Raw genomic sequence first — 19,547 nt, forward strand, 5'->3', positions numbered from 1 at the left:
AATGGGCTCCACAGGCGGCCCCTTTCAGGAAAAATTAATAAGCGGCTCTAAAATTAACCCCAGTAATAAAAACAATTCAAATTTAAAAACAATAGATCAGCTTAAATATATTCTTTCTACAAAATAAAACTTGATAGAACTTGTGATTAATCCTGGTTCAGTCACAATTAGTGACAAAGTCAGAACGAGCGTTTAAAACTAGAGTCGGAGGATTTTCGTGGCGGAACTGAGAATTAGCACCAGTTTAGAACTGGAACCAGTTTGGCAGGAAAAGCTCTAAATAACAGTTCAACACTGGATCTATTTTAAGGAATAATTAGTCCAGACTGTAAAACAAATGCTTTGCTTTAGCACCACTGGATGAATAATTTCAGCCAGGCTGAGAGTAGGTGACAGCTGATCTAAAGCTGGACCAGAAGCAGGTTAAAGCTGCCAGATGAAGATCATCCCTCGGTGAGCTGTGGGAAAATGGTTTCCAGCGGGGTGACCCCAGGACAACCCCAGACCTGATGCCAGCAGAGGTGTGAGAGTCTCACAGTGACAGACACAGCGAGGCGGTGGCATCCCTTCAATCGTCCAGGTTCACCAGTTCACAGCCTGAACACACTCCCAGCTGTGAACCAGCTTCCTGAGCCGCTTACACCTGGAGCCAAACAGTGAAAGCATCGTTTCTATGGATAAAAGGGAGGAGCTAAAGAACTGCTCCCCCATGACAGAGAGAGAAACAGGATGTCCAGCCTGATGGGAACCTTTAACCTTTGAGGCAGAACGAGTTTGATCAGGAAATCCTTCCTAAAATCTTCCTGTTCAAAGGAAAACCATAGAAATAAAACAAGGAAAATATAGATTGTAGGGGTGGAACGGTTCACAAAATCCACGATTCGGTTCGGTTCACGGTTTCGTGGTCACGGTTTTCGGTTCGGTATATGTTGATTGTTAGCCCGACATGTTGGTCGTGTTGCTGTTAGCATAAACAAAACGTGTTGCACAATGCTTGCACACTGTTGCACTTTAATCCACAACTTTCTTTCCGCCATCATCGTAGGTCACTCTAAATGCAAAGTGGTCCCATACAGCAGACCTATAAAGTGCTGCTGGCGCGTCTTCCAACTCCTGTTCTTTCCCACTCGCCATACCCACACAATTCTCCACAACAACTGATTTTTTTCTGCTACACCCGGCTACGCTGCTTCGCTTCTTCTTCTTCTTGTTTACTACTGGTGGGTGGCTTTGGTCGCAGTACCGCCACCTTCTGCTCTGGAGTGGAAACGCTTCGCCTATGAGAAAAAGGAGCAGCGCATGAACCGAACGAAACACACGCGAACCGAACCGAGACAGTCGAACCGAACGGTTCGGACGGTTTTCAGAAACTGTTCCATCCCTAACAGATTCACTGCACTTTTGGGCCAATTCTAACCTGACTCCCCCAGATGGATTTGCTCCGCATATCCATCTGGAAACCTTCCGTTGAAGTAATTTTGGGAAGGGGCGAAAATACTGGTTAGCTGATTGGCCTATGTTGGTGATAGACGGGCCAAATAAACCAATCAGATCAACGAAGCATATGACGTAATAACAGAGCGACGACGAAAACACAACTACAAGCCAGGCTACTCTTGCTGAAACCAGTCGGGAGAAGAGCAACAACATCTTTTCCTCTGAGAAAAGCCTCCAGAGCAGTGTTTTGCTCTTCTTTCAGTGAAGAAATACTCTGTAATTCCGATAAAACTTGCTCGATAGCCACGCTAACGCTAGTTTCATCGGCTGAAGCCGCCATGTTCTTTAGACTGAACTGTCGCGCTTCTCGTTGCGTCACACCTCAACCCGCCTCAAAGCCAACGCTGATTGGACGTTCGTTTGGTGAACGGCTCCAAATTTTCTTTAACGGAGAGTCTCCAGACTGATCTGCGAGTGAAACCTTGAAAGCTCGCGAGATCAGGATGGTCTCACCAGGCTAGGCCGATTCTCCGGTCGTGCAAGAACTTTTCGATCGGGACGACTTACATCACGCTCGCCTCCTAGTGGCGGTCCACGATACTACAGCTAACAAACGTCAGGATCTGAGCCAGCATGGATAAAGACAGCTAGGACGCATTTAAAGCAGTTTTTAGAAAAGGAAAAGAAGAATAAAAAAATCTGGGATTCACATGGAAAATAATAGAATATAGTCGACTTTTTATAGATGTTTGTCAAGTTGCATAGCTGCTCTTAGATAAACACAAAATAAATAGTTTTTATATATAAAAAATATAAAGCTTTCTAATAGCTCCTCCATTATTAAACTGGTACATTTTTTTTAGGTTTGTGACACAATATTGGAAAAAACACAGATTTACCTTCACAAAACCTCAGAAGGGCAAGATTTACGTACAAAAAGAAAAACCTGCATATTTAATTATCTTTTGTTTTTATAAAGTGTTTTTAGAATGTTTTTTGTTGTTGGCATTCATATAAGTATACTATAACTTAGTTTGGTTGGTTTTTGGTATGTCTATACTGGATTTATGCCCCCCCCCCCCGGAGAAAACTCCACCAGCTGCTACTGCTTCGAGTTTTCAAATGACCTGAAGCCATTTGCTGCCATTTACTGCAGACAAATGGATAATAAAGGATTTCTATTTCATTTTCTGAAATGAAACATTTCAGAATCAACCATTTTTAAATGACTTTCTATCTGCATTGATACTCAGAAAGGCCTTGTGTCCCAGCGGTACCTGAAAGCAGCATGGGCAGCTTCTGGGAAGTTGAGCCTGTGCTCTGGTATCAAACGATGCTACATTCACTGACCCAGTCGCAGCTTGTGAATTTGAATGAATGATATTCGACCTCTAATGTTGATAACATGGAGAACCTATCAAGTAGAGCTGGTTTACTAGCTAATGATGGTACGGTGTGTGTCTTTGTGTGTCTTTACCTCTCCTTCAGGATGAACAGAGCTCCCAGCTGGACCAGGACAGTAGAGGCAAAAACGGCCAAAACCTCCAATCTTTCAAACCTGAACAGGAAGAAAGAGAGAAAAAAAATATCCATGAATCTACAAATCTGATCAGGAAGAGGTTAAGATCAAAAAGTGGTTTCCTCTGACGTGCTGGAAAGTAACATCTGGACCAGACCCTCAGTGATGGAGACAGATTCACATCTGGAGCTCCAGGTGTCAGCAGTTCTAACACCTGAGGTCAGTCCTGTAACTTGCTGTTTTATCAAGCTGGAATAATAAAACTAAATCTTTCATGAGATCCAAAGCTAATGAACAGAACAGACAAAGCGTAAAGTTTCTACACTTCTTCAAAAGAGGAGCTGCAGCTTTCAGCACAGCCTGTAGGTGGCAGAGTAATGAACGATTTAAGGGTTGGTTATTCTCCCACTTGTTGGAGGTATTTTTGATTTATGTCCAATATTGAAGCGTGGTCTGAACGCATATCTGCGTTCACTGCAACACACGCAGACGACCTGTTTTCTTATAACCCATTTGCACTACCCTTGAAAAACCGTGCCGAGACCGGTCCGAGCTCAGTAACTGAGATAACTTATGGTGTGTAAATGGAAAGCAAACTGAACCGAACCGAGCTAGACCCAACCGGACCGAGCTAACTGCAGACCAGGTCCAGAGGTGGGCTCGGCTCGGTTCTCTGATAACAAGAGCGCATGAGAACGCGTCATCTCCGTCTGGCTGCACATCGCGATTCACACTCCATTCCAGTAGATGGCGGTAATGCCCTTCCGGAAACAGAAGAAGAAGAACGACTTCTTCTTCAACTATAAACAACAATCGAAATCTTCTCCAGGGAACATTTTAAATAATAAAACCGAAGTACAGCAATAATAATCAAGCATAACTTTCTGAATGTGACGGGCGCCGCCATTTTGATTTGCTTGATTCCCTCCTTCTTCATCTTCTTCTTCTTGTGTTTTATGGCGGTTGGCAAACAACTTTTGGTGCATTACCGCTAGGGATACACGATATTGGGATTTTGGCCGATATCCGATATGCCGATATTTTAAAACTCATGTAGCCGATAACCGATATCGATACCGATGTTAAAGCTGGACAAAAATAAGTAGTCATTGAAAATAGCAGTTTTGTTATCCATTTCTGACACTTTGAAAAATAATATACTCAAATATATTTTCATATGCTGATATCAAATAGATTTTTAAAAACGCGGTATGGATCTATTTTACTTTCAAAATCTGGTGAAATTTCATTGTTCTGTTACAAACTCTCGTGATATTTTGCAAATTCTTGTGAGATTTTGTTAGTAAAATAGATCGATACCGCGTCAATATATCAACATATAAAAATATGGCAACATTTGGTGAATTTTCGGGGGATTTCGTAGCATAACGATGACATATAGCAATATTTCATTAGTAAAAGAGATTGATATGGTGTTTTTAAATGGCAATATATCAGCATATGAAGAAATTGGGATATTTTAATGTATCAATATTTTTTCCCTCGTCTTTAGAAGTTTTTAAGTCTGTAAAAAAGAAGTTTTTGAGGAAGGAGAAGTAGTAGTATTTTATTTTATTTTATTAGACTTTAGAAACTCAGAAGCTGATCAAATATCGGGTTGAATATCGGTGGGGTGGCCGATGCCCGATATTCAGTTTTAAGGCCGATACCGATAGGGGGCCGATTATATCGTGCATCTCTAATTACCGCCACCAACTGCTTGATTTCCTCCTTCAATGCTGGCAGTAATACCGCAGATTGTCACTAGGAGGGGAGGAACCGAGATAGCGTGATGTGTAAACGGTCGTCCAAACCGAGCTGGGCCTGGTTAACTGATCCGAGCTCGGACCGGTCTCGGCATGGATCGGTTTTTCAAGGGTAGAGTAAATGAGGTAATAGTAGCCCAGGATAGTTCAAGTCAGTCATTTCCAGATGCTTTACAGGTGGGAAAAACTCTTAGTTGGTAAAAACTTAACCTCAATATTTCTTCAAAAACTGTCGCTTGTTAGAAGTCTGATCTGTTCATAACAACAGAGCAGTTTTAGTCAGAAAGCCAAAATGAGGATGTTAAAGGATTTAGGTCTAATAAGGTAAATAACTTTAATCCAGACAGTTTGACTTTAAGCAAACACTGATATTATCAACAAAGGAAGTTCGTCCGTTTCCATTTGCATGTTTTCTAAACTAAAACCAGGCTTTGTTGGGCTGCTGGATAAAACCTGGAACTAAACGCTATTTCTGACATTTTGAATTGAAAAATCTTCCTGGATGGAAGAGAAACGTCTTCAGACTTGGAAACAAAGTCCAGCGGATTCATTTTTTTTTTTAGCTTTTGTGGAATATCTATGACCTGGATGACTGAGAACCTTCCCCAGCTGATCTCAGGGATCCTCAGTGTTTCCTGACCCAGAATGCTTTGCGGTTATCAGCTGATCAGACCACATGGAGCACCGCGCTCTGACCATCAGCCATTAAACAGGAAGTCATTAGTGTCTGTGTTCATAAAGAATTTAAATTATTTTTATGAATTAAAGGCATAAATAATTTAAGTATTTAATCTAGAAAAATTTACGTTTAATAAAAATCCTAAATAATTATTAAGAAACAACTAAATACATGAGCTGCAGCCTGGTTTGTTTTTCTTATCTACTTCCAGCTGTTTAGCTGGGTGCTTCCTGACCAGCAGGAAGTAAACAATGAATTGTCCCTCTGCCTGAAGCTCTGCAGTTTAAAAACACAGCAGGATCAAAATCCTGTTAATAAGACACTAATGAAAGGAGACTTTAATAACAGCAGCCGTTTAAAACCAGCAGAACACAAAGACACACATCCTTTTAACCATTGGACACAATAAGCAGTTTAAAAAGCTCTGCTCGTCCGTCGGCATTCCAGAGGTTTTCTCTCCAGGGAGAAAAAAAAGATCTGGATCCATTTCAGGATCCGTCCAGAACCCATGAAGAGCTCCGGTTCTGACTCAGAAACATCTCCAGCGTCAAACCTTGGAGACAGCCTCCGACTCGGCCGCAGAAGAAACCGACATTCAGTTACAGCGGTTGCCGACCTTTGACCTCCTCATACAGTAAGAGGCTTAGCGAGCGCTGAGCTGAGCTAACGGGGTTAAACTCGACACTGACTGTAATCCAATAGCCCGCGTGATTGCACCAAACTAAGAACCTTGTGTTTGTGCTAAATGAAGCGCAGTCTGGATGGAAGCTGGAGGAAGACGAGGAGGACAAAAACAGTCAGTCAGAGCGGAACACTCATTAAACGCTGATCAGACTGTTTGATGTCTGACTGGGAATATGTTTAAAATAAACCTGGTTCATTCAGCAGAGCTTAGTGAAAGAAAGAAAGAAATATCATCAACTGATCTGCAGTATAAAGGGATTTTAGTTGGAATATAACTTCTTACAACCATCTGCCATCATTGTTTAACAAAACAAATCGAATGTATTTCTATTTAAAATGAATAAGAGCTGCCAAACATGGTTCCAGACTTTTACACGTTAAAGATGTAAACTGAGCGGATATTTTCCGCGGATCTTCACATGCTCCGTGTTCTGGATGAGCCGTTTGTTTTGATGAGAGCGCCGCTGAGCGTTTGGGGTTAATCTGCACGCTTAACCCGTTTAATACGAGTGTTTCTAGGAGCACGCTCATCTCATTTAGAAAACAACACACCTCTGACCTGTGGAGGCTCATCGTCCAGTTTTTCCTCTGGAGGACTTCCAGTCATGATCCTGCTTTTAATAACAGGCAGGAAGTGGAAACCGTGAAGTGATGCCTTCATGGCCCAGTTTCACAGTCACAGATATTACAAACAGAACAAACAGCTTTAGAATCCAGCTGCAGGGCAGCCCTCCTGCTGCCCAGGAATTTATTTTCCTCATTTTGATCCGCACCGAGTCACGGATAGCTCAAAGGATCACGGCTGATCCGAGGTCTGTTCCGCTTTAGAACCTTCAGCATGTAGCTGTTCATAGAGACGCTCCAATCATGTTCTGTCATATAACTGTATGTAACCCTGCAGAGATGGGAGCCCCATTAAACCTTCCTGAGGAGGAAGGTCCTGGAACTCTGCAGGACTCCTAGAGTGACCAGGATAACGCTGGAAGCATCGGACGCCTCTGGTTCCAAAGCTGGACTGGAGGCCGAGGGGCAGGTTTGAGTTGCAGGCTGCTTCTGGACAAGTGGAAGAACCCGGAAGAAGAAAAAGTTTCGTTTTTTCCTCCATTTCTTCTGGGTGTGATCTAGCCGCTCACACTGTAAGTCTAAAAAAAACCCTGTCGGACTCTGCTTCGCAGCCAGATGGTTCTAATTGGACTTGTCAGTCTAGAAGAACTCCCTTGTTCGCACATGTGCAGTGCTCTAGTTTCAGGTAAATCGACTCCTAGCTCTGCTTCAACAGCAGGATTTGTCCATGAACACCTAACGACGGCCGACTGAATTTTGTGAGCTATCTCTATAGTTCTGCTGCTATAGGCTTAGACTGCTGGAGGACATAGGGACCCCTTTTTCATCATTCTGCTTCATTCTATCTCTATTCTCCCACTCTGCAGAATCTGTTAGTTCAATCTCTAACGTTCTGCTCTCTCTGCTTTTTCTCATAGTAGCTTCATCTGGTCTGTTCCTGTTTGGCTGTGACTCCATCCTGGAGAGAAATATCAGCTGTGCTGCTGCCATCAACACCTTTGTTTCTAGATGTTGGAGCTTGGCCTGTTTTCCAGTGTAGGTCCTGTTTCTCTGACTGTGACTAACTGGATGTGCTCTCTTCATCCTCTGACATGGGAGCTGGCTCGGAGCTCGTCTGCCTGGCTGTGTGTTTCCTGGACGGGGCCGCCTGTGGAGCTGGTTGACAGTTGCCTTTTGTATCTATGCTTCTTTTTCTATGTCTGCTTCTGTCTCCTTGAACCCCAGTGGGCCTCAGCAGATGGCCGCTCACACTGAGCCTGGTTCTGCTGGAGGTTTCTTCCTGTTCAAAGGGAGTTTTTCCTCTCCACTGTCGCTACAAGCATGCTTAGTGTGAGGGATTGCTGAAGAGTCAATGAGTCGATGCAATCAGCTGGTTTTCCTTAGATAGAAAACTTTCTGGTGAACTATGGCGTGAGACGAAGTGTTGTTATTTGGCGCTATAGAAATAAACTGACTTTAATTGAATTTCAAACATGTTAGATTTTCTCCCGACCTCACGATTCCTGATTGGTAGGTGGTCATGAGAGGCTAATTGCACCTCGTTACCCCCCGTACACTACACGACGCAGGACGCACGATGAGGCTGAAAGTCGTGTTCGGACCAATATGGCCACATTGCAACACAAAAGGGCTGCCAGCATCGAGATAAATAATAAACATCAATGATTTTAGAGACGCCAGGAAATGTTTCGGACCATTTCCAATTCTTTCATGATGCCGATGAAGATCCAAACATTCCAGATGTTTTAGTTTTCACAAGGAGGAAAATATCTATAAAACACAAAATCCTGAAAAGAGACGAGATGTCGACGCTGCTCAGCTGCAGCTCATGAATGAAGTCTAGCGGAAAGAAAAGCACCAATTAGACAGTCTGTGATTCATGGCGGTCATACCGTGAGAGGAAAACGTCTCCGCTGTACAAAGAGACAAAGGAGCTTTGTGTGCAGCCTGTGAGGGAGATCATGCTGAGGAGACCAACCGATGATCCTGCAGACATCCTGCAGGTTCATAGGTTGTCTCTGTCAGTCTGCACACAATGCAGCGTGGACACCCACAGATGACTCCAGTAAAAACTCAACAAAGTCTTCATTGTTAGTGGGATTGGCTGCATGCTGGGGGTCAGAGGTCACGCTCTGCTCCGCCTGAGGTTAATCCATATGGACACCATGCAATCTGCTGGTATTGGCACGTTTCTGAATAACAGCATCGCCTCGCAGGAGAGGAGTCAGATGAACAGCTATGAAGGCTGGGAGAAATGGAAGGAGGAAAGCTGCGGATTAGACATTTCATCCGCTCTAATTAATCACCATCAGATTGTCTGGTGTTGATGATTTAGGGAAAACAAAATTAAGAGCCTCTGGTGAATATTCAGTTTGACAGCTCTGTCACAGCACGGCGCGGCTGCCGTGACGAGCCCAGATCTGCTGATACTGATGTCCAAACTGCTTCTCACACTGAGAGCAGCTTTATTTAACACATGGTGATCTAATGTTCTCTGAGGGGTTCTGAGCCATCATCCAGCGGGTTCCCCGGGATCTCCTTCCAGTGGGACGCAGCCAGGAAAACATCCACAGGGAGAAAAACATCCCTGGAGCTCCTGCTTCTCCTTCACTCACCCGCCTGCAGAGGCCTGCATACAGCGAGGCATAAGGTGAGCGTCACACCTGACTCACAGCTTCCAGGATAACAACACAGCTCCACTCCACCGTGGTGGTGAGATTCTGGGCTGCAAACAGGATCTCACAATAACTGGAGTGACGATCAGCTCTGGTCTCTAACAGAATCCCCAAAAAGTAAAAAAAAAACCCAACAAAAAACAAGGTTTTTAGTTTTTATTGAAGACTTTACTGCACTAGCTGCTCGTTATTGGAAAGTAGGCCGACAGGAGCAATAGTGTCCCTACCAAAGTGGAAATCCTAAGTTTCATTAATGTAATTTTACCTTTACATGAGCATCAGGGAGCATTTTGTTTAAAGAGAAAAGCAGCATTTCTTGCAACATTTATACTAATTTTATAAGCACTACACTCACTAGATGTTATTTATAAATGTTTAAAGCAGCAGTGGCTCTGATGAATGTGGAATTAGGACTTTTTTTCCACTTTGAAAAGGTTTGCATTTAAACTTACCAGCGACTAAGACAGAAGCTAAATATGTGCCAACTTATCCAAATATAGTCTAAATATCAGGGATGGAACGGTTTATGAAAACCGTCCGAGCTGTTCGGTTCGACTGTCTCGGTTCGGTTCGCGTGTGTTGCGTTCGGTTCATGCGCTGCTCCTTTTTCTCATAGGCGAAGCGTTCACACTCCAGAGCAGAAGGTGGCGGTACTGCGACCAAAGCCAACCACCAGTAGTAAACAAGAAGAAGAAGAAGCGAAGCAGCGTAGCCGGGTGTAGCAGAAAAAAATCAGTTGTTGTGGAGAATTGTGTGGGTATGACGAGTGGGAAAGAACAGGAGCTGGAAGACGCGCCAGCAGCACTTTATAGGTCTGCTGTATGGGACCACTTTGCATTTAGAGTGACCTACGATGACGGCGGGAAGAAAGTTGAGGATAAAAGTGCAACAGTGTGCAAGCATTGTGCAACACGTTTTGTTTATGCTAACAGCAACACGACCAACATGTCATGCTAACCCTGAAATCCCTCCGTCAGCGCTCCGCTCCGCTGCGCTCCAGACCGGCTGCTCAAAGCAAAGCCTACAGCCTCCACTGTGGCTCCCGTCCGCTCCGCTCTGAGTTCCTTGGAGATGGTAGAGAGCATGCGCCAGATGATTAAATTCAAAGCAGCAAAACATGCGGAAATGATCCAGGGTTTCCGCGGATCATTAAAAATAATTACAATTCATTCATTTTTTTGGATTTTATCATTTATTTCATTAATTTTTATGAGATTTCAGGGTAACAATCAACATGTATCGAACCGAACCGAAAACCGTGACCACGAAACCGTGAACCGAACCGAACCGAACCGTGGATTTTGTGAACCGTTCCACCCCTACTAAATAAGCCCGTTATATGTGGATTTATCCTGTATTTACATTTGAAGATATAGAATTGTGCAAAGGCAAACAGGTGAAACACACTCCTATTTTTTAAATGCTCTCTCTGTATCATGAAAAATAAACGTCTCTCCAAACGTCTCCCATTCCCGAGGAGTAGACCCGTTCATCCGTTTCAGTTAGCATTTTCTCAAAACTAAAACCAGGCTTTGTTGGGCTGCTGGATAAAACCTGGAACTAAACACTATTTCTGATATTTTGAATTGAAAAATCTTCCTGGATGGAAGAGAAACGTCTTCAAACTGGAAACAAAGTCCAGTGGAGTGTTTTTAATTTTCTTTTTTTGGAAGGACTATGACCTGGATGACTGAAAATCTTCCCCAGCTGTTTGGATAATCAGCACCAAGTAATCTGGACTGACTTAACATGCGGCTGAGATCCCACCTAAACGCTGAAACATTACCTGCTTTCAGGTGTTACAGGTCACTGATTCTGTTTGAATCTCAGCGGATAAATGATCATTTCTATCTGCACAGACATTTTCACGGCCAACCTAATAGATCTGCTGAATATCAGAACACTTTGGGGGGTTTTCTCCTCTCCTCTATATCTGTGCCTCCATGACTCCATCTGTTAGCTGCGGTTCTTTATTCACCATAAACCAATCTGTCGGTTTAGAAAACTAAAGCTTGTAACAATAAAAGCTGAGTGGAAGTGGATCAGGCTAATTCCTGGAAAGACTGCTTCTATTACCGCCGGGGCTTAGATGGAGCCGGGGGAAATCTGGGGAAACACACCCACACGGTCCGGCTTTATTAGAGTCCAGTGAAGCTGAAAAGCAGATTTCCACTTCATTACCGCTCCTCCGAACCCTGAGGTCAGAGGTCGCCTCTCAGCAACAAGCGTCTACTTCCCGCTACAACATACAGGTGTGTGTTTACACGATATCAGGTGCTAAAATTCAATCACATCAGAACTGTTTAAGAGGCAGGATTTTATAAATTAGGTGCTGATGTGGAATCCTAATCATAAAACTGGGTTTATTGTTTTAAACTCTGCTGTTCTTTAGGGAATTACCGTAAATCCTCTAATATAGGACGGGGCCTGCATTTCACTCAGGTGCATCTTGGTCCAGGCCATTATTGGAAGGAAGCCAGAATTAGAGGCTATTTCTATTTGATCCAAACAGACGACCAGTGGAATGAATAAAAAACAGATTTTGTGTCTCTTTGAACCTATAAAATATTAGGTTCATTTACTGAAAAAGTACAGTTACCATAGCGATATACAGAAAATTATTCAGACATCTTCCAGCAGCTGCAATTTTTCTGCAAGGCAATGCGAAAAAAAAAAAGACAGAACGGAATCTTAGCCAAACTGACTTGCGAAACCAAGTTTTAAAAAAAAATAATGGAAACTGTTCTGCCATCACTGCAAATTTTTATTTGAGGCAGGCTAAGTGGAAGTAGGCTACCAGTATCGTATATTTCAAGGGAAATTCAGAGCAACGAAATTCTGTCATTTTAACGCTACCTGGTTCTCAATCACATTTGTTTTTTTAGATCAGAACGATCGTGTGGCTGGTTATACTCCTGCAGCAGTGTGTCGCAGTGAGCTTGATGCAGACATTTTTTATTTATGCTTAATATTAAAGCGTGGTCTGTGCTACACGCTGTGGGTCTAGATACGGCCGAGGCGGAGAGGAAGTGGAGGCGAGTTTCGTCCGACAACAGAGGGACATGACGGTCTTCTAGCTGCTCCATCTTCACGAGTTGTTTTCCGCAATTTCGATCGAAAAACAAAACAAGCCGGCCTCCTGTCTGCGGCACTGTCTGCGCTAGCGATGGGACTTCCTATGCTAACGGCTTGGATTGGTTAGCAAACACTGCCCCCCTGTGGTACTTGTATGTTACTATCACAAGTTGTTGAGGACTGCCCAGGAACATCGTTGGTTCTAATTATAGCCCCGGCCTATGTTAGAGGCCGGCCATTATTTACCTCCGCCGACAGCGAGACCGGCCATTATTAGAGACCCGGCTGCTAATAGAATACAGGCCAATATTAGAGGATTTACGGTAAACTAATTTTTTTCCCAATTAGTGAAATAAACTATAAAGAAAATGAATTTAAACCTGATATGGATTATAATCAGCCTGAATACTGAAACCAGAGCAGGAGATAAAGAGATCACTCACCCAAAGGAGAAGACCTGACTGGGCTTCTTCATGGTCACCCAGGAGCTGATGAGACAGGTGATCAAACTGCAAGTGAGAGGAGGAAGAGCAGGTAAGGAGAGAGGAGAGGAAGGGTGATGGCAGGGAAAGAGGAGAACGGGTGATTGAAGGACGGTTGGAAGGGGAGAGAAGAGAGAGGGGCAAATAAGGAGAGGCAGTGAGCGACGAGTGGCAGATAGACACAGAACCAACCAATGGGGTCAGCCAGGGGTCACTTATCACGACCCCACAAACCATTTCATAGAAAACAATCATCATCACTTCGGCTTAAACAGCCATATAGGTAGAGTTACAAGCAGTCGATACATCCCTAACCGCTGATCCAGACCCAAACTAAACCCCGCTGAAATAATCTGGGTAAGGAAAGGAAGAACTCACCTGAACAGGTCGAAGATGGTGAGATATGTGTAGGCGGTTAAAGCTGCAACGACAGAGGAGATAAAAATCCTGTCAGTGGTGAATCCCAGAGCCACACCGTGCAGACTGTTCTTATTCTGGACATAAATATGAAGCTGGTTTCAGAGACACGACCTGCAGCAATGAGTGCAGGCAGTTTTAAAGGAAAAGTCTGCTCATTTTAAAGCTTTATTTCTCTTTTGTTTTTCCTCTTCTGCTCTATTTACATTCCAGTGTCCATATAATCTGTAAAACTCCCTGCATAATTATGATAAAGCAATTTATATGCATGAAACAAGCTGAACACTATGGAGATAGCCGTACTGCTCCACTGGTGAAAGTAAAATCTGTTAAGCTCTTTTTGGCATCAAGACAATTATTCTTATTGCCAGACAGGACTGTTAAAAAATAAATAAATAAATAAATAAAGCTTTATTTCAAGTTAATTCCACACGTTTCAGTCACACAGATTTAATGTGGTTTTCAAAACCAACCAACTAACCAATCAACTTTTTCTTTTTTATAATAGACGTAGATCTACTAAAATTATGTTCAGATTAGACATAAATAGACCTCCAAACAAAGGTCATGAGGGATGAGAATGAGTCACAGCCTCCTTCATGGCATGAAGGGAGGACTGCTGTTTAGAGGAGATCCATCTGACCAGTTTAAGATATGTTACCCTAACAGGGAACGGCCTTGATGAACTCAAAACATGTTTAAGTGGGAGAAAGTTCTTAATGCAGGGGGTGGGTTGGTTCCCCTGGGGGGAACGTGTGTGTTGGGATTTTTGTAAGGTATAAATGTAAGTACTGAGGTTGCCTCGGTCCTCTGTCTGAGGACCTTAACCTTAACCCTATAATGCCAAATGTATCGTATTTGATACATACGGTTTCTGAAATGTTTTGCGTCTGACACCTTTTGCATAATTTAATGGTAAAAACTTTGCTCAAAATCCTATTGTACACAATCAGATATACCTGATAACAGCCAGCAGAAGACTACACAAAAAATAATCTTGACTTATCGCATAGTAATAAATTATTAACCCCTAGAACCCTACCGACCCACCGGCGGGTCCAGCTGCTACGTGACCTCGTAATTTTACCAAACCCCCAGTATTGATGTAAAAAACACATTTGGCAAAAAATGCAAAATATTTTGTATTTTGTCCCTAATATTTCAGGCAGGGTCAAAGCTACAATGGTGCTGACACCAGAAAACCATTCTATGACATCTTACCTTTACAGAGGTACCAAAAGTTTCTTCTTAAATCTAATAGCTTTGAGGCTATAAGTTATTTACTTTTGTGTGTTTTTGTCAGGCAGAAATGTATTTATACCCCCTTAGGGTGTAAGAGGTTAATACCAAAAATGTATTTCTGTTTTTTTCTTTTTACATATTTTGTTAAAAGGCCAAATAAGGACTTCAAACAAAAAAAAAAAAAGTAATTTTCTTTTATTCTTGGATCGGGCTTTAAAGTGTTAAATACATTTTGAATATTGTCTTGCAAGAGAGGAAGGCTCCTCCTCAAGTCCACGGTCTAAACTTTATTTGCTGGGTTTGCAGATCCAGACTTGTTAGAACCAGACAGTGAGGTTCTAGGATTGTGCACACCGGCTACAGCTCAGGATCAGGGACCGAATCGCCTCTGAAACTTTTCTGATTTGGTTACTACAGAGCAGCCTGATGAGTAAGTTAACTAGTCAACCCAAACCAAAGAGTAATCAGTGTATTAACTAATTAAATAGTGAGAACAGCCTGGCTTCAAAACAGAAAACCAGTCAGTCCATCTGTCAACCTTCCCCCTGTCTGTCTGCAGAAACATCTGTCTTCCGGTGGTGTCTGTCTGTCTGTCCGTCTTAATGCGTGCCAACCAGCTTTCTGTAATCAGTGCCGTGGGGGAAGAGGGGGCAGGATTAGAGCGGCTTTGTGCTGAGAGGAACATTTTGTTTCCCCACTAAAACAGTCCATGTTGGCCAACCTGACGCCCTGTAATCCTCCTGACAGAGAGGCTCACGGCAAAGACCCGCAGAGATGGACGGGATGGGGGGGGGGGGGGGGGGGGGGGGGGGCACACCAACAGCCTGATAGATGGATGGGAACATCAAGGCAGATAGACGGGTGCAGAGAGAGAGCGCAGAGGTGAGAAAAAGCAGCAGACAGGATGATGGACAGGTGGACGGACAAACTGACGGAGGAAAAGTGAAGGAGTGAGAAAGAGTGTGAGAGTCTAGTTAACAGATGAAGAGCAGCAGACTGGGAGAAAGAGAAGAAGAGGCAGATCCTAATAAAAACAACAGATGAATGCTTTAAAGAAGAGTAAGAACCAAAGATCAGTCAACCTGATTGGTTAAAGGAAACGTCTGGATCATTATTTATCCCTAAAACTAATATGTTTGCAGCGATTTAATCATTTTAGAATTAATCAGTAAAAAATAAAAATAAAATTATGTATTGATCACTGAGTCTGGGAGCGGCCATTTTTGCTTTAATATAGTGATTTATACACCTGCAACCAGGCTTTTACAAAGGAATATTTCACAGGGCAAACACATTGGTGTATACCCTATCTATGTTGAAAACTAGACTCTGAAACTCTACTTCCTGCTTTTTGAGGTGGAATGTAAATTTTTGTCTTTGTTCCAAACCTACTTTTGTCCGAAGTTAGGGAAGTGTGTGTGCTTGGCTAGAGGTGGAAAGTTCCTAATAAAGATATGAGATCATTTTTAGGTTCAATATTATGTTTCATAGGTTAATTAAAAACATCAGAAAGTCTGATGCTACGTTCGAACCGAACGCCATCAAAGAAGCTTCTGCTGCTTCATTTCTGATGCTTGTCCACATTAAAGCAAAAGTCCGGTCAGCAAGGAACGATCAATTCATCATTATTTATACCTAAAACTAATACGGGTGCAGTGATTAAATGAATTTAGTGTTAATCGTATAAAAATAAAAACAATATTTTCATCGCGATCTACCTAAAACAAAAACGTTTGAGATCATTGAATTAATTTTAGGGCTGCAACTAACGATTATTTTTAAAATCGATGAATCGGATAAAAATATTTTTTATACTAACCTCTTTATTCCAAAATTTTTATTCCATTTTAGACAGAACAAACAAGCACACAAGTACAGGTTGCTCATTAACTGTCCTGGTGCAATATGAAAAATAAATGTTTGTGTTAAAACTACGCAAACTTACATGAGAAATGTAGCTGTACATCCACAAAATATAGGCTACTTTGTTTCATAAAGCGCAAAAAAAGACATTTTTGTTTTTAAAGCCCCTAAGGGGTTCAAACAATAGGCCCCCCCATTTCAACAAATGAGTTTTTTTAGACTAGAAGAGTTCTGCCTTTTAAGACAGGAAAGTATAGCAGTTAAAGTTGCTACTTGAGAAAATACTGAACCATAGAGATAAAAATAGCCCTGTGATTCAAATTATAAATCGTATTTGGAATAAAAATGAGAGAACTAGGGGTGCTAAAAAACACATCCTCCAAAGACAGATATTTACATGGGAATGTGGCAGATAATTAATGGACATATTACTGATCTTGCTGGATTTTATTCTGCTTTACTTCCATAAATTGCAGGATCTTCTTTACTTTATCTTTGCCAGAAGATTTAAACTTTAAAAGCCTTGCCCTCATAATTTGCAAGTTAATTTATTTATAAAGAAAATATAAACGCTGCTTAAGCTAATTCAAAGGAAATTAAAAGTAAAATAAGTAGCCAACCTTATCACTGTCTGTAACCTACTAACACGGTAAGGAAAGCATCAGATGAGCTACCTGAGAAACTAACGTAACGTTTCCCCACTTTAAAACCAACCAAACATGGCCGCTCATCCTGCTGATCAGCTCTCTGCCATCGAAGGCTCCAACGTGTTTCCTTTTCAGGTGCTGCGTCATAACAGTGGTGCTTCCGTGCCATGTTCATTTGTTTTTACAAAAGTTGCATGTTACGACTTTTTTTCGCTTTACAAAGCGCAGGCTGTTTTAATTACTGTGATCAATTTGCGGCGTCAATCCCGGCGCATGCCAGCTTCATTTGCAGTCTGGACGCTGAGGGTAAACTCCTGCGGGAGCGGAGTACCCTCAGCGGAGTTGGGATGTGGGAGGCGCCCCACGGCAATGACGACGGCGGCGGATGACGCATTAATCGCGTGACACAACTAATCGATGATGAAATTCGTTGCCAACGCTTTTAAAAGTCGATTTTTATCGATTTTATCGATTAGTTGTGGCAGCCCTAATTAATTTAGCAGCAATCAGTAAAAAGAAATGAAAACAAACATTTTTAAAAAATGTTCATTAAATTTTTTCCTCTTAGACATTGGAGTGGTGCATTTAAATGTTATAGAGCTAAACATGTTAGATTGGTGAGTAGTAGTAGTGTCAGTTTTTAACCTGTCAAGTTTTTTTTTAGATTTTTAACATTACAATTTATATTTTTCCAAGCACACAACAGTTTAAAGCAAAGTTTAGTTTGAAAAGAATGTGCAGGAAGGATTGAAAAGCATGTTAACACGGTAATGTAGGCTGGAGTTCATTATCTGACGCATGCAGATACACACCAGGAACCTGGAAACTTAAAAAATACTGAATTACAAAAAACATTTAAAAATGTTTCATTGATATATATACAAATATGAATATTAGGAACTATATTTATCAAACATTATACTGGGCAAGTAAAAATAGTTTCTGGGCAAATGAAATGTGAAAGTCACTTGCCTGAAGGAGACGACAAGTTATAAATTGGTTTAACACACCAGAATCAAATAGGTGAATTAGCTCCTAAATATAAAATTAACTTTTTATGTGACTGAGCATTTAATTTCAAACATACTTAATATATTGGAAAGTTTACTTATAAGAGTCTTGCTGTGATATTGTTTTATCATCATGTTGGGGAAGCAGGCAGAAAAATAAGCAAACATCATCAGTCCTGATTCCCCATCTTTCTTCATCAGATGGATCGTTTTACATCTTCATGTTGTTGCTTCTCTGCATCCGCCTGTTATTTAGATACGCTGCAGATCATGTCTCCGCAGGGATCGATGGGGTTTGATGTCATTGTGTTGTGTTGAATTAAAAGCTGCAGACAATAAAAAGCAATAATAATACAAACGCTGACATCACAGTGACCCTGAAACGGGCCGGTGCTGAATCAATGGACGGGTTGAAATTTCCCCTCGCTCTGCTCGGATAGTTTTACATACCGCCTCAAACAAACACGCACACACCGAACCCAGCTCGGGTTCTTCATACGTCTCCTGCTTACAAACACTGACACCCAGAGGACGAGTGGAAGTGACACCGGAGCAACAAACAGCTGGCGAGACGTTCGTTCATCACAGGCTGAAAATAACAGATGGGCAGAAAAAACTCAACTGCAGACAGGAAGAGCACATATTGGATCATGTAGAAACACACACCCAAACAAAAGCCCAAACAATGGAAAAATACACCATCGATGCCCAGAAGTTGAGTCAAACCACTCCATCATCTACAATCCAAGGCTTCTGCTCATTTTAAACATCTCTTTCAAACTTACTGCCTTCATCAGGACAAACTAAGTAAAAAGTGGGAGTAAAAATATTGAATAAAGAAAAGGAGGAAGCCGAAGGAAAAGGATGGAATGACAGAAGGAGGAGCTGGGGATGAATATTTAATGCTGTCTGCAGATGAGCAGCATAAACACATCCAGGGACGAGTAAAGACCAAAACGGTAACAGATTCATCAGTAAAGAACGGGATGTTTATCAGTTTCATTATCAATAAAGATATACTAATTATTAATTAGGAAGAACTGATCATTCACTGGAAAAAAATCTAAATCTAGATAAGTCATTTTTTCTTGAAATTAGTGCATTTGTTCTTGGATAGAGGTGGTAAAAGAGACACTTTGCCAATGGAACAAGACAATTAAGACTTAAAATAAGATAACACTATTGCATTGTCTTATTTCAAATACATCTTATCTAATTATCTTATTTTAAGAGTAAAAATACTCACTCCATTGGCGAACTATCTCATTTACCTCTTTAAGTGTTGATGAAGCTGGTGCTGTTAAATTCCTGCTTGTTAATGGGCTTAGTTTTATTCTCAGGGGATTCATTTCTCTCAAGCTGGGTATAAACGGTACGATTATTTCAATCGTTGCACGCAGCTGCAGCTCAAACTGTACGATGAAACCGCGCTGATGCGATCTACCTGCTCACACTCTACGTCTAAAAACCAGGTGGGACTCAGCTCC

The 19,547-nt window shown here is 41.9% G+C and overlaps 1 protein-coding gene across 1 annotated transcript in view; it reads right to left on the minus strand.

Moving 5' to 3' along the window:
• Positions 1-19,547, minus strand: part of LOC119798716 (zinc transporter 6-like) — a 72,499-nt gene that overhangs the window by 14,659 nt on the left and 38,293 nt on the right. Inside the window, exons 5-7 of the mRNA XM_038308288.1 lie at positions 13,260-13,302; positions 12,843-12,908; positions 2,915-2,995 (exon numbers count right to left, since the gene is read on the minus strand). Of these exons, the coding sequence (XP_038164216.1) occupies positions 2,915-2,995; positions 12,843-12,908; positions 13,260-13,302 (190 nt within the window). The remainder of the gene's footprint in view (positions 1-2,914; positions 2,996-12,842; positions 12,909-13,259; positions 13,303-19,547) is intronic.

The sequence above is a fragment of the Cyprinodon tularosa genome, unplaced genomic scaffold, assembly GCF_016077235.1.
Source record: "Cyprinodon tularosa strain WSP-4 unplaced genomic scaffold, ASM1607723v1 ctg634, whole genome shotgun sequence".
Classification (NCBI taxonomy): Eukaryota; Metazoa; Chordata; class Actinopteri; order Cyprinodontiformes; family Cyprinodontidae; genus Cyprinodon; species Cyprinodon tularosa.